The sequence below is a fragment of the Schistocerca piceifrons genome, chromosome 4 (assembly GCF_021461385.2).
Source record: "Schistocerca piceifrons isolate TAMUIC-IGC-003096 chromosome 4, iqSchPice1.1, whole genome shotgun sequence".
Taxonomy (NCBI): domain Eukaryota; kingdom Metazoa; phylum Arthropoda; class Insecta; order Orthoptera; family Acrididae; genus Schistocerca; species Schistocerca piceifrons.
This window is the reverse complement of record NC_060141.1, coordinates 114430563-114445679: the sequence shown is the minus strand read 5'-3', so window position 1 is coordinate 114445679 and position 15117 is coordinate 114430563. Positions and strand designations below refer to the sequence as shown.

Below are 15117 nucleotides of genomic sequence, written 5' to 3'. Positions count from 1 at the left end.
AACCGCTTATGGAATTGGCTTCTCTGCAACTGACCTGCATTCAGTACTATGCTGCAAGGTTTTGCAGCTTTGGGAGATGGAATGGCAGAACCTCGGTATGCACAACGAACTGCGTGCCATTAAGGAGACTATGAATGTGTGGAAGATCTCCATGCGGGCCTCTCGCAGGAACTCAGTGGTTCTCTGTCGGCTCCACATTGGCTATACTTGGGTGACACATGGCTACCTTCTACTGACAGTGGCCAATATATTGGTGAGCTGTACTTCTTTGGCTGCCCTGTGATGGTCTCCTCAGTTACTGGACTTGTTGCCATAATTTTAGCTGACAAAGTCTCATCTTCTAATTTACTTTTACGTTTTATACGTGACTAGGTTTTGTCATTCTATATAAGTTGTCGTTGTCCTTGGTCCCTTTGTGTTCTCCACTCTAATGCTTTTAGACTGGATGTTTGAATCTGTCACAAAGTGGCTGGCTTTTCCTTTTTATTCTTGTGGTCGGCCAGCCACGGTCATAGGCTCTCTTGTTTTATCCCTTCTACCTGTTTCTTGCTTCTCTTTGTGGTTTTCTTTACCTGTTTTGTCCGTAGTAGTGTTGGTTGTCTTTCTGCCATTCTTCTGGTTCTTCTGTTCTCCTGTTATTGTGCTGTAAGTCTCCTTTCTTTTCTTCCTTCCCTTGAGTAATTAGTTTACTGGGAACAAGGGACCAATGACCTCACAGTTTGGTCCCTTCCCCCCCTCCATTAAACCAGCCAACCACCCTGTACCATTACTAGTAATTTCTAGATAGAGCGAGGGAAAAATGACTGACTGTATACCTCCACATGATCCCTAGTTTTATCTTTGTGATCCTTATGCACGTTTTATGTTGACAGCAGTGAAATCAGTTGGCAGTCAGCTTCAAATGCATGTTCTCTAAATTTTCTCCATAGTGTTCCTCAAACAGAATGTCACCTTCCCCAAAGGGATCCCCATTTGAGTTCCCAAAGCATCTCTGTAACACTAAATTGTTGTTCAAACCTACTGGTAACAAATCTAGCAACCCCCCTTTGAATTGCTTTGATGTCTTCCTTCAGTCCGACCTGGCATGGATCCCAAACACTTGAGCAGTACTCAAGAATAGGTCGCACCAATTCTTTTATGTGGTATCTTTACAGGCAAACCACTGCTTCCTAAAATTCTCCCAGTAAACCGAGTCGACCATTCGCCTAACCTACCACAGTTCTAATATGCTCGTTCCACCTCATACCTTTTTGCAACGTGATGCCTGGATATTTAAACAACTTGCCTGCTTCAAGCAGGACACTAGTAATACTGTATCCAAACAGGTTTCATCTTCCTACTCATCTGCATTAACGTACATTTTCCCATATGTAGAGCTAGCTGCCATTCATCACGCCAACTAGAAATTTTGCCTAAGTCATCTTGTATCTTTCTGCAGTCACTCAACTTTGACACCTTACCGTACACCACAGTGTCATCAGCAAACAACTGCACATTGCTGCCCACTCCATCTGCCAAATCATTTATGTATGTAGGAAACAACAGCGGTCCTATGACACTTCCCTGTGGCACTCCTGACAATAAACACCCACCATCGAGGACAACATACTGGGTTCTATTACTTAAGAAGTCTTCAAGCCATTCACATATTCCATATGCTTGCATGTTTTTTAACAGCCTGCAATGCGGCTTCATGTCAAATGCTTCCGGGAAATCTAGAAATATGGCATCTGGCTGTTGCCCTTCACCAATAGTTCTCAGTATATTATCTGAGAAGAGGGCAAGCTGAGTTTTCCATGAGTGATACTTTCTAAAACCATGCTGATTCGTTGATAGAAGCTTCTCAGTCTCAAGAATGTTTGTTATATTGAACTGAGAATATGTTCAAGGATTCTGCAGCAAACTGGAATTAGGGATATTGGTATGTAATTTTGTGGGTCCGTTCTTTTACTCTTCTTATATACAGGAGTCACCTGTGCTTTTTCCCAGTTACGTGGGACTTTGTGCTGGGCCAGAGATTCATGATAAATGCAGGTTGGGTGAGGGACCAATGCCATAGAGTACTTTTTGTAAAACTGAATTGGGGTTCTATCCAGACCTGGTGACTTATTTGTTTTCAAATCCTTCAGTTGTTTCTCAATGCCAGGGATGCTTATTACTATGTCATCCATACAGGTTTCTGTCCAGTGGTCAAATGATGGTATGTTTGTATGATTCTCTTGTGTGGATGATTTCTTGAACACTTTGGCTTTTGTTTTGCCATCTTCAACTGCCACACCAGATTGGTCAACAAGGGACTGAATGGAAGCTTTAGATTCACTTAGCGATTTTACATAGGACCAGAATTTTCTTGGGTTCTCTTGATAAGGTATGATGGTAGTAGTTGCATGCTTCGTGCATCTTTTCACAGAAGCACAAATCTCTACTAATCTTTGCTTGTCGCCATTTGTGCATTCTCTTTTGAACCAAGAGTGCAGCAGCCTCTGCTTCCTCAGCATCCTCTGAATTTTGTTATTAAATTATGGTGGGTCTTTTCCATCATTTATCCACTTACTAGGCACATAACTCTCCAGACCACGATTTACAGTCTTACCCCCTACGATGAATCCATAAACAACCCAGTCTACACTTGGTAGGTTAAAGTCAAACTAGCATTGCATGATCTGGTTACTTATATGCTACTGACATAGACTTTCTTTGAATGATTCCAGAACTGTCACAGCAGAATTGGGTGGCTGGAAAAAACATCCAACAATTAATTTGGCCTCTGATGCGTCTTTCCGATATACATTCCATCACTCGCTAAATATCTCAGAGCTTTCCACTTGAGGATTCAGACAGCTCTTGGTCCCAAGAATAATTCGAGATAATTGCAGATTTCTTGAGTGTCTGCCCGTGTTGTGTATCACTTGTTTTACCACTGGTAATGATTATTATGAATGAGAAATTAAAGTCGCATAATGATTTGGAGTCCACAATAAACTCTAGGCCCCACTGTAACTAGCCAATTTCAAGTGGAACTCCTTGTAAAGCGTCAGACAGCATTCAGGATGTTAGATGGTGGCAGTTGCACTCACACCCACCACAACAACACTGCACACTGATGGCAGAGGTGTTGGTGTTACAATTCATGTGATCTGATGTTTTGCTGGTATATTTCTAACTTGTAGATTTTTCAAGGTTGCAAGTTCTCCAGGTTATTCTAACAAGCAGACTTGTTGCCATCTTCAGATGGTTTCTGATGGTTGCTGCTGTGCTCAGTCAGCATCCTATTTACACTAGCTGTTACCCATCCTCTCATTAAGCCCCTCTGCTCCTGTCGTAGTCTGTGTAGCCCTCGTGGTGGGAATGGTGACAACTGACTGCAAACTGTGGCGTCCAGTGTGTCTGCGCTGTCTCTCTCGGGTGCAGACTTCACTGTACAGGAATGCTTTCCTTTTTCTAGGCTCAGTGTAGGATTCAGCACCTGATTAAACTTGTAGGCCACTATTTTTCTTAATTAGCAATCATGAATGCTAATTTCAGTGGCCTCTTTAATCACACAATCCCAGGAGGAGGAAGATTGCCTAAGTATCTTGGTTTTGTTATAACCTATGACAGGACCTCTTTTTATGCTATGCTTGATCGTGGCTGATTTAATGGTCTGGCACAATTCAATGTGTCGTCTTACGCTCATGGAAAGTATCTTATGCTGTGTAACAGTTTCTCCAATGTAAGATTTGTTTCAATGGCAGGTGTTGTCTGGTAGACCCCAGAGATCTTGATCATCCTTCACTGAATAGACTTAGCAGTATCAAGGTCTTAATGGTTGGCCGAAATACTCGTTTAACCTTGTCTCATCCCAAAATCACCTCGTTTCTGTTTCCTCAGGATGTCAAGAAATGGGAGGGCACCCTCCTTTTCCACCGCCATAGTAAACTGTATGTTTGAGTCAAACGAGTTGAGGTGATGGGGAAATGCACCGAAGCTGTTCCATCTATGTGGCCAAACAGTGAGCATGTCATTAATGAAACAGTAGAAATAAGTTGATTTTAGTTGGGTGTGATATAGTGCATTCTCTTCAAAATCATCCATGAAAAAATTTGCCACCACCAGCAACAGGTGACCCATGGTGATGCTCTCCGCCTGTTCATAATAATTTATATCAAACAGGAAGTATGTTGCGATGAACACAAACTCGAAGAGTGTCATTAGATTGGTCTCGAGTTTTCATGCACTGTGGTGTTGTTAGATGATGTTTCCAGACATAGGTCCTTATCCTTAATTAATTCCTCAAGATATTCTCTTTAACCTCTTGACGTTTGTTGGTACAGTTCAGGTTGACCCTGTATAGTTGAGTAGTGACATGAATAATATACTGCTTGTCTGGGATATATCTATATTTAAACTAACAAACTCCAATTCAAACTTTGAAAGTACCAGTGAAAATCCATACAATGAAGTGGTAAAAAGAAGCTTACATACTGATTGCTGAGATGGTAACAGCTGGAACAGTAAACGAAAATATCAGGCAATCAATCTGTAATTCAAGAAATGGGTTCCTATGTTGGAAGCTAAAGCCAACTGAGAAAGAGAAGTAAATACTTTTAAATGGCCTGAAAATGTTTTGAAAAGTACCTAATCAAAGAATACATAAATAGTAGGCTGTTGACAACATGTTTGTCAAAACCAGGTAGTTCTTATAGAACAGAAGACAAAAGGGAGAAAGAAAAGTTGTAGCATTATCTTAAAAATGACACTAGATGAAAGACACTCACGTACAGAATAAGATGGAGTGGAACCAGATTCTGTTCCATATCATCTGAGGCTGCAAGGGCTGAATTTCTTCTCCATTTGTTTACTATATTCTCTTCCTTCTGCTCCCTTTCTGTCCCGCATAAAGTTATCCTTGAATCTCAAAGCTTAAGGCAATCAGTGTTTCTGTTTCTCTTACTGTTGCTACTATTTATCTGTAAAGATAGTACATAGGTTGGAACCTAATTAGTGACAACACTGCTGTGGAGACACGATGCAATTGAATCTACTATTGTCACAGGCAAAGAGGCAAATAGGAATACAAACATCTCAAAAATGAGATAGACAGGAAGTGCAAAATGGCTAAGCAGGGATGGCTAGAGGACAAATGTAAGGATGTAGAGGCTTATCTCATGAGGGGTAAGATAGATACTGAAACTTCCTGGCAGATTAAAACTGTGTTCCCGACCGAGACTCGAACTCGGGACCTTTGCCTTTCGCGGGCAAGTGCTGTACCAACTGAGCTACCGAAGCACGACTCACGCCCGGTACTCACAGCTTTACTTCTGCCAGTACCTCGTCTCCTACGTTCCAAACTTTACAGAAGCTCTCCTGCGAACCTTGCAGAACTAGCACTCCTGAAAGAAAGGATATAGCGGAGACAGCGCACACTCCGCTGCAGAGTGAAAATCTCATTCTGGAAACATCTCCCAGGCTGTGGCTAAGCCATGTCTCCGCTATATCCTTTCTTTCAGGAGTGCTAGTTCTGCAAGGTTCGCAGGAGAGCTTCTGTAAAGTTTGGAAGGTAGGAGACGAGGTACTGGCAGAAGTAAAGCTGTGAGTACCGGGCGTGAGTCGTGCTTCGGTAGCTCAGTTGGTAGAGCACTTGCCCGCAAAAGGCAAAGGTCCCGAGTTCGAGTCTCGGTCGGGCACACAGTTTTAATCTGCCAGGAAGTTTCATATCAGCGCACACTCCGCTGCAGAGTGAAAATCTCATTCTGGAAACATCCCCCAGGCTGTGGCTAAGCCATGTCTCCGCTATATCCTTTCTTTCAGGAGTGCTAGTTCTGCAAGGTTCGCAGGAGAGCTTCTGTAAAGTTTGGAAGGTAGGAGACGAGGTACTGGCAGAAGTAAAGCTGTGAGTACCGGGCGTGAGTCGTGCTTCGGTAGCTCAGTTGGTAGAGCACTTGCCCGCGAAAGGCAAAGGTCCCGAGTTCGAGTCTCGGTCGGGCACACAGTTTTAATCTGCCAGGAAGTTTCATATCAGCGCACACTCCGCTGCAGAGTGAAAATCTCATTCTGGAAACATCCCCCAGGCTGTGGCTAAGCCATGTCTCCGCTATATCCTTTCTTTCAGGAGTGCTAGTTCTGCAAGGTTCGCAGGAGAGCTTCTGTAAAGTTTGGAAGGTAGGAGACGAGGTACTGGCAGAAGTAAAGCTGTGAGTACCGGGCGTGAGTCGTGCTTCGGTAGCTCAGTTGGTAGAGCACTTGCCCGCAAAAGGCAAAGGTCCCGAGTTCGAGTCTCGGTCGGGCACACAGTTCTAATCTGCCAGGAAGTTTCATATCAGCGCACACTCCGCTGCAGAGTGAAAATCTCATTCTGGAAACATCCCCCAGGCTGTGGCTAAGCCATGTCTCCGCTATATCCTTTCTTTCAGGAGTGCTAGTTCTGCAAGGTTCGCAGGAGAGCTTCTGTAAAGTTTGGAAGGTAGGAGACGAGGTACTGGCAGAAGTAAAGCTGTGAGTACCGGGCGTGAGTCGTGCTTCGGTAGCTCAGTTGGTAGAGAACTTGCCCGCGAAGGCAAAGGTCCCGAGTTCGAGTCTCGGTCGGGCACACAGTTTTAATCTGCCAGGAAGTTTCATATCAGCGCACACTCCGCTGCAGAGTGAAAATCTCATTCTGGAAACATCCCCCAGGCTGTGGCTAAGCCATGTCTCCGCTATATCCTTTCTTTCAGGAGTGCTAGTTCTGCAAGGTTCGCAGGAGAGCTTCTGTAAAGTTTGGAAGGTAGGAGACGAGGTACTGGCAGAAGTAAAGCTGTGAGTACCGGGCGTGAGTCGTGCTTCGGTAGCTCAGTTGGTAGAGCACTTGCCCGCGAAGGCAAAGGTCCCGAGTTCGAGTCTCGGTCGGGCACACAGTTTTAATCTGCCAGGAAGTTTCATATCAGCGCACACTCCGCTGCAGAGTGAAAATCTCATTCTGGAAACATCCCCCAGGCTGTGGCTAAGCCATGTCTCCGCTATATCCTTTCTTTCAGGAGTGCTAGTTCTGCAAGGTTCGCAGGAGAGCTTCTGTAAAGTTTGGAAGGTAGGAGACAAGGTACTGGCAGAAGTAAAGCTGTGAGTACCGGGCGTGAGTTGTGCTTCGGTAGCTCAGTTGGTAGAGCACTTGCCCGCGAAAGGCAAAGGTCCCGAGTTCGAGTCTCGGTCGGGCACACAGTTTTAATCTGCCAGGAAGTTTCATATCAGCGCACACTCCGCTGGAGAGTGAAAATCTCATTCTGGAAGATAGATACTGCCTACAGGAAAGTTAAAGAGACCTTTGGAGAAAAGAGAACCACTTGCATCAATATCAAGAGCTCAGATGGAAACCCAGTTCTAAGCAAAGAAGGGAAAGCAGAAAGGCGGAAGGAGTATATAGAGGGTCTATACAGGGGTGATGTTCTTGAGGACAATATTATGGAAATGGAAGAGGAGGTAGATGAAGATGAAATGGGTGAAATGATACTGCGCGAAGAGTTTGACAGAGCACTGAAAGACCTAAGTCGAAACAAGACCCCGGGAGTAGACAACATTCCATTAGAACTACTGGCAGCATTGGGAGAGCTGACAAAACTCTACCATCTGGTGAGCAAGATGTATGAGACAGGCGAAATTCCCTCAGAGTTCAAGAAGAATATAATAATTCCAATCCCAAAGAAATCGGGTGTTGACAGATGTGAAAATTACCGAACTATCAGTTTAATAAGTCACAGCTGCAAAATACTAAAGCGAATTCTTTACAGCCGAATGGAAAAACTGGTAGAAGCCGATCTCGGGGAAGATCAGTTTGGATTCCGTAGAAATGTTGGAACATGTGAGCAATACTGACCCTACGACTTATCTTAGAAGAAAGATTAAGGAAAGGCAAACCTAACGTTTCTAGCATTTGTAGACTTAGAGAAAGCTTTTGACAATGTTGATTGGAATACTCTCTTTCAAATTCTGAAGGTGGCAGGGGTAAAATACAGGGAGCGAAAGGCTATTTACAATTTGTACAGAAATCAGATGGCAGTTGTAAGAGTTGAGGGACATGAAAGGGAAGCAGTGGTTGGGAAGGGAGTGAGACAGGGTTGTAGCCTCTCCCCGATGTTATTCAATCTGTATATTGAGCAAGCAGTAAAGGAAACAAAAGAAAAATTCGGAGTAGGTATTAAAATCCATGGAGAAGAAATAAAAACTTTGAGGTTCGCCGATGACATTGTAATTCTGTCAGAGACAGCAAAGGACTTGGAAGAGCAGTTGAACGGAATGGATAGTGTCTTGAAAGGAGGGTATAAGGTGAACATCAACAAAAGCAAAACGAGGATAATGGAATGTAGTCGAATTAAGTCAGGTGATGCTGAGGGTATTAGATTAGGAAATGAGACACTTAAAGTAGTAAATGAGTTTTGCTATTTGGGGAGCAAAATGACTGATGGTGGTCGAAGTAGAGAGAATATAAGGTGTAGACTGGCAATGGCAAGGAAAGCGTTACTGAAGAAGAGAAATTTAATATCGAGTATTGATTTAAGTGTCAGGAAGTCGTTTCTGAAAGTATTTGTATGGAGTGTAGCCATGTATGGAAGTGAAACATGGATGATAAATAGTTTAGACAAGAAGAGAGTGGAAGCTTTCGAATTGTGGTGCTACAGAAGAATGCTGAAGATTAGATGGGTAGATCACATAACTAATGAGGAAGTATTAAATAGAATTGGGGAGAGAAGGAGTTTGTGGCACAACTTGACTAGAGGAAGGGATCGGTTGGTAGGATCACCAATTTAGCACTGGAGGGCAGGGTGGAGGGTAAAAATCGTAGAGGTAGACCAAGAGATGAATACACTTAGCAGATTCAGAAGGATGTGACTACAGTAGGTACTGGGAGATGAAGAAGCTTGCACAGGATAGAGTAGCATGGAGAGCTGCATCAAACCAGTCTCAGGACTGAAGACCACAACAACAACAACATTGTCGCTGATAGCACACATTGTTGACATACCTGCCTTACCTCCGAACAAATAGATTTGTCCGTCCCACGGCTCTGGCTTGCGACCCAATCGAGGGAAAAACAGTCACTTGTGAGTGAGTAGTTCGAAACAGGGACAACAGAGTTGGATCAAGATTGAATGTGCCAGAGGTTGTACAGCACGACAGTGTCATCTAGGTCTTCAAGAGGTGTGCGGGTAATTGGCATTGCCGTACAGAACACTGAGCTTGCTCACGAAACCGGATTAACGAATACGACTGTGCTTCGCATCCTGAAGGAACACCTGGGCATGCGAAAAATTGCATCACGTTGGGTTCCGCATGACTTGATGGAAATGCAGAAACGGATGTGTTATGATGCTGCTCAGACGCACTTGGAGTGCTATGAGCGCGAAGCAGAGGCTTTCTTATGCCATATTGTAACACTGGATGAGACAGGGGCCACATTGTATGAGCCAATACTGAAATGCCAATCAAACGAATGGCGTCATTATGGGTCGCCGCGAAAGTCGAAAGTACGTCAGAGCCCCAGTATGGTGAAAGTTATGGTGATTCTCGTGTACGACTGTGATGGTGTTATCCTAATGCATTACGTTCCTCCATGGCAGACTGTCAGTGCACAGTATTACTGTTCGTTTTTGGAGCATCAACTGCGACCAGCTTTGCGAAAGAAGCGGCGACACTTTCCGTGCAACCCACCCATCATTTTGCACGACAATGCATGGGCGCATACAGCGCAAGCTGTGGCTGCTCTGTTCGGTCAGTGGGCCTGGGAAGTATTGTACCATCCACCATACTCCCTGGACTTAAGTCCTTGTGAATTTGATTTGATTCTGAAGATGAAGGAAGCACTTCATGGCATTCGCTTCAGAACTGTTCCAGAGATTCGACAGGCAGTATACTGCTCCATTTGCACCATCAACAAAACAGATTCTGCTGACAGTATACTATGCTTTCCACATCGCTGGCAACGAGTTCTACACAATGCTGGTGACTACTTTGAAGGACAGTAACAGGTGCAAACGTGCAACTCTTTTGTATTGGTTGTGAATGAATAGTTGCCACTATTTAAGTTCGAACCCTTGTACTTACAAACTGTCACTGTGTTTAAAAGTTTGTTGTAATGTTGTTGCATGAACACTTAAAAAATATGAATGTCTAGTAGCAATAGTCAGTTGCATTTACATTGATGTATGATTTATTCTGCTTTGTTTTTTAGCTCTCTGGCATACCGTACCCAAGTTTTGGCAAAAAATGGATAAATATTAGAAAGACATTCAGCAATTTCTACAAAAGTAAAAGGGTATGTAACTGAAGCATTATAAATAAGAAATATATGTTATGAAGGTGGTGTCTCATAGCTCATAGGTATTTAAAAATAGTCATAGTTCACCGCCAAGAACTGATAATAAATACTTCATTATTATAAGCAGTTTCAGTCTTTAAATGTCTTACAATGCTCTACAATTGACTAAAGACTGAAACTGGTCATATTCAAAAAGTGTTTATAACCAGCTTTTGGCAGTGGTTTACGACATTTTTCAAATAAATGAGAAAGAAAAGAAGCCAACCCTTTTGGTTTCTCTTTATTTAAATAAAAGTACGAGAGAGAAAATTTATTATTTAGTATGAGCAATAGTAACATAATTGTCTTGTACCCAACTTATAAATACTATGACCCATGCTACTGATAAAAGTATGATTTCTGTAGTGGCCGTCATGAAATTAGACACCTCAAGGTCACACGTGTTGCCTGCAGTCCAAAGGCACTAAACACTGTGATTTGCCCATCTCATAGCTTTGTTGACATATACACTGTTAACAGTGCAGTAGGTCAGCACCAGTTGAGTGTTTAGTGTTTCTGTGCAACAGCTTGTGTTAATGTGTGGTTTTAATCCTCTGTGGAATAGTAGAGTGATGTGTGTTTGCTACTGAGCGAAATGAAGGAGCAAGGGCATATTCTAGTCAATGTGCAGAAAGTGCGAAAAGACATTCAAAAGCGAACTAAGATTGTCATTTCAAATGTGCTTAAGGTTTTTTACTGATCTGGTCAATAGTGAAGAAACCAGGAATAATATAAATTTTGCACATGTTCCTAAAATGATGACAAAACTTGTATTTTTAAATCGACTGTGTGCCATATTAACAGTGCAGTGACATTGGCAGAATCTCTAGATGTGGGCAAGTGATTTGATTCCCCAAGAAGGTGATATAAATCAAAACGGAAATCTACAGAATTTGATGATTTTGACAAAAAATTAGTGCATAGAACTATACATCCATACTGACAGAGGAGAGTCTCTACAGCTAAATAAATACTCAGAGAAAAAATTAATTATGCCGGCTCAGAGACCTTCATTCTTTGTATTCTATGCTCACTTGGTTTTTGGCTCAGAAAGTGTAATGACAAACGAAAATTTTTAAAGAAAATCAGAGATATTGCAACAGTAAGAACAAAGTTTTGTGTACATGTACATATTGCATGCTGAGGACAAAATTCTTGTAGTATACTTCGATAAAACTTGGGTTCCATAAAACCATGCACACAAATTTGTTTTACTTGACTTCAGCGGAAATATTGGCCTGAAAATACATACAATTACTTTTCTGTGGCATATATTGGTGATTTGGGTGATGGATGCAGTGACAAAGGAGCAGTAAGAGCTACAGTTTAAAAAACAAACAAAAGAGAGAGCGGCAGGGACTACTGTTTGGACATTCCTACAAGGTCCAACAGAATGCATATTCATCAGTGATGACATTTTTAGTTTCACAGGCAGAATAGTTTCACATCTCTTACAGTATTTTATTTTTTGTCTCAGAACACTTTTGTTTTCGTGATGAAATATGTATCACTTGCATCAGTAAGCTTTGAGAATGTTCATATGTTCTTTTTTTTCGGTCTAAAAATGTTAGTGGCTCTGCTTTTTTTTTCCATAGATTGAAGTTAAAATTACTTTTCTTCAAAATTCTGTGCAACATTGTCATTGTGTTTATTTTGTAGTACCTGTGAAGAATTTTCTTTTGGAAAGTACTACATCATATTCTAGACTAAAAATAAATATTTCTAATATTTCTTTCGAAATTGTTATTAACACATGAAATTATCACTAACTGGCAATGCTGTAAGACAGTGAGGTGACCTTGAGGTGCCCGTTTTCCGACTTCCGCCATAGTGTGTACCCACAATTAATATATTATGAATATTGCCCTGAATTCCTTGTTATTGAACAACTGATATCCACAGAGGAAGATTCTGTTCTTTAAGGAGCTTTAATGACTGAGTGCATTATTGCTTGTACTTAACTGGTAGATAAAATGACTGCTGGCACAAAAAATGTCTCTGCAAGATCTCTGTTTTAAATGGAGAAAGCTATGAATATTGAGAGAGGTTAATACAACAGTGCTGTATAGATTTTATTTGCAGATATGCCAGGGCAGTTACTCATGAAAACCAAGAGTAAATATGGAATTTCTCACATAGTTGTATTCAATAAGATACGGAAATGTTGACAGGGAATGTATTGTAATTTAGGAGTAGCTTGTTTCATCAATATTCTCCTACAAATCCACAGAGAAGAACCATTCCACTTCAGTTCCCTTGACTGCTTGTGCTCACCTGAGTCTGTAGCGATTGTAAATGTGACTGCACATTGATTATCACGTATTTAAAGTAACACAATATTGGGGTCTGAAACAAATGCATGGTGAGTGCTACTGCATATTTTGTGAGACCTGCACATCTGATTGGAAACACTGAAAATTTGTAGCTTGAACTGAGAAATATGAGGGTTGGAACTTTAATAGGGGCAACTATTTATTTAAATGATTAATGGAAAATCTCATATAAAGATGTGAAACAAATACTAACAAAGAGATAGAGGGGCTGGCCAGTACTTACCTCAGCTCAGTACAGCCGATAGATACACAAAAAACAGAACCAAAATTTACATTCCTAGCTTTCGGAACAAATGTTCCTTCATCAGGGAGGAGAGAGGGGAAAGAAAGGGAAGAGGGGAAAGTAGATTCAGTTACTCACAACCCAGGTTATGAAGCAACAGGGAAAGGAAAACAGGGAGGGTAGCAACGATGGAGGCATGGTTGTCAGAGGGAAGCCAAAGATATTCTACTGTAAGTTTACAGGGAAAGGAAAACAGGGAGGGTAGCAAGGATGGAGGCATGGTTGTCAGAGGGAAGCCAAAGATATTCTACTGTAAGTTTACAGTAGAATATCTTTGGCTTCCCTCTGACAACCATGCCTCCATCCTTGCTACCCTCCCTGTTTTCCTTTCCTTGTTGCTTCATAACCTGGGTTGTGAGTAACTGAATCTATTTTCCCTTCTTCCCTTTCTTTCCCCTCTCTCCTCCCTGATAAAGGAACATTTGTTCCGAAAGCTAGGAACGTAAATTTTAGTTCTGTTTTTTGTGTATCTATCAACTATTTATTTACAGCTCATACAAAATAGATATGTGTTTCAAAGTTTTACTGACCTTCAGAGTAGTCACCAGCATTGTGTATAACCCGTTGACAGCAATGTGGAAGTCGTAGGATACTCTTAGCAGTGCCAGTTGTGTTGACGGTTCAAACGGCACGGTCTATTGCCTGACAAATTTGTAGCAGTTTGGAAGCGAATGCCGTGAAGTGTTTCCTTCAGTTTAGAAGTCGAGTTGAACTCACGAAGGCTTAAATCGGGAGTGCAGGAGGTGGCATAGCACTTAACAGCCCCATCAAACAAACAAATCAGTAACAGCTTGCACTGTACGTGCTTGAGCTTTGTCCTGCAAAATGATGGTCATGTCCTGCAGAAAGTGTTATCACTTCTGCCTCTAAGCTGGTCGTAGGTTGTGTTCCAATAATGAACAGCATAGAGACAGAAGACACTTTCTGCGGGACATGACCATCATTTTGCAGGACAATGTTCAAGCATGCACAGTGCAAGCTGTTACTGATTTGTTTGACTGATGGGGCTGCTAAGTGATATACCAAATACTGCACTCCCCTGACTTACGCCCTTGTAAGTTCAACTTGATTTCTACACTGAAGGAAACACTTCATGGCATTCACTTCAGAACTGCTACAAATTCGTTGGGCAGTAGACCGTGCTGCTCGAACTGTCGACACAACTGGCACTGCTAAGAGTATCCTACAACTTCCACATTGCTGGCAACAGGTTATGCTCAATGCTGGTGACTACTTTGAAGGTCAGTAAAACATTGAAACACGTATCTATTTTGTACGAGCCATAAATAAATAGTTGCCACTATTAAGTTCCATCCTTCGTATATCATTCAGTCTCAATAGAATTTTGAATTGGAGTTGAAGGATATCTTTGCTATGGCCTTGTAATGGCCTTCAACTGTATGCATCCACATTGCTTGTGTGTTTTTTCTAATGTCTTCTAATCATTTTTCATTAGGTTGCTTTTAGAGTCTTACCTTTGGAATTTGACAAAGTTATTCCTTGGTCTCTCTGCCATACTTTGCTATGTCCTACCCACCTCCATTTCATTTTCATTGAATCTCTGTCTCTCAGTGATTCCTAGGGTGCACTTCTTCATTTCTCCTAAGAAAGGATTAATTTTTGAATCTTGTTTGAATTAAAAGCTGTGCCTCGCTTGCAGTAATTCGTACACTGAAGCGCCAAAGAAACTGGTATAGGCATTCAAATTCAAATACAGAGATATGTAAACAGGCAGAATATGGCACTGTGGTTGGCAACGCCTATATAAGACAACCAGTGTCTGGTGAAATTGTTAGATTGGTTACTGCTGCTACGATTACAGATTATCAAGATTTAAATGAGTTTGAATGTGGTGTTACAGTCAGTGCGCAAGTGATGGGACACATCATGTGTGAGGTAGCGATTAAGTGGGAATTTTCCCGTAAGACCATTTCACGAGTGTATCATGAATATCAGGAATCCAGTAAAACATCAAATTTCCAACACTGCTGTGTCCAAAAAAGGATCCTGCAAAAATGGGACCAACAACTGAAGAGCTTCATTTAGTGTGACAGAACTGCAACCCTGCTGCAAATTGCTCCAGATTCCAATGCTGGACCATCAACAAATGTCAGCGTGTGAAGCATTCAACGAAACATCATCAATATGAGTTTTCGGAGCAGAAGGCCCACTCTTGTACCCTTAATGACTGCACGACA

General features: G+C 41.9%; 1 protein-coding gene and 2 non-coding genes across 5 annotated transcripts in view; all 3 read left to right on the top strand.

Annotated features, from left to right (window-relative positions):
* LOC124794971 (3'-5' exoribonuclease 1-like) overlaps nucleotides 1-15117 on the top strand; it is a 109224-nt gene that overhangs the window by 41259 nt on the left and 52848 nt on the right. For all 3 annotated transcript variants that reach the window (XM_047258701.1, XM_047258700.1, XM_047258699.1), the window contains exon 4: nucleotides 10178-10261. In XM_047258701.1, the coding sequence (XP_047114657.1) occupies nucleotides 10178-10261 (84 nt within the window). The remainder of the gene's footprint in view (nucleotides 1-10177; nucleotides 10262-15117) is intronic.
* On the top strand, nucleotides 5593-5667 carry Trnal-caa. Its single transcript has one exon. It is a non-coding gene; the product is annotated as a tRNA-Leu (tRNA).
* On the top strand, nucleotides 6195-6269 carry Trnal-caa. The gene has a single exon. It is a non-coding gene; the product is annotated as a tRNA-Leu (tRNA).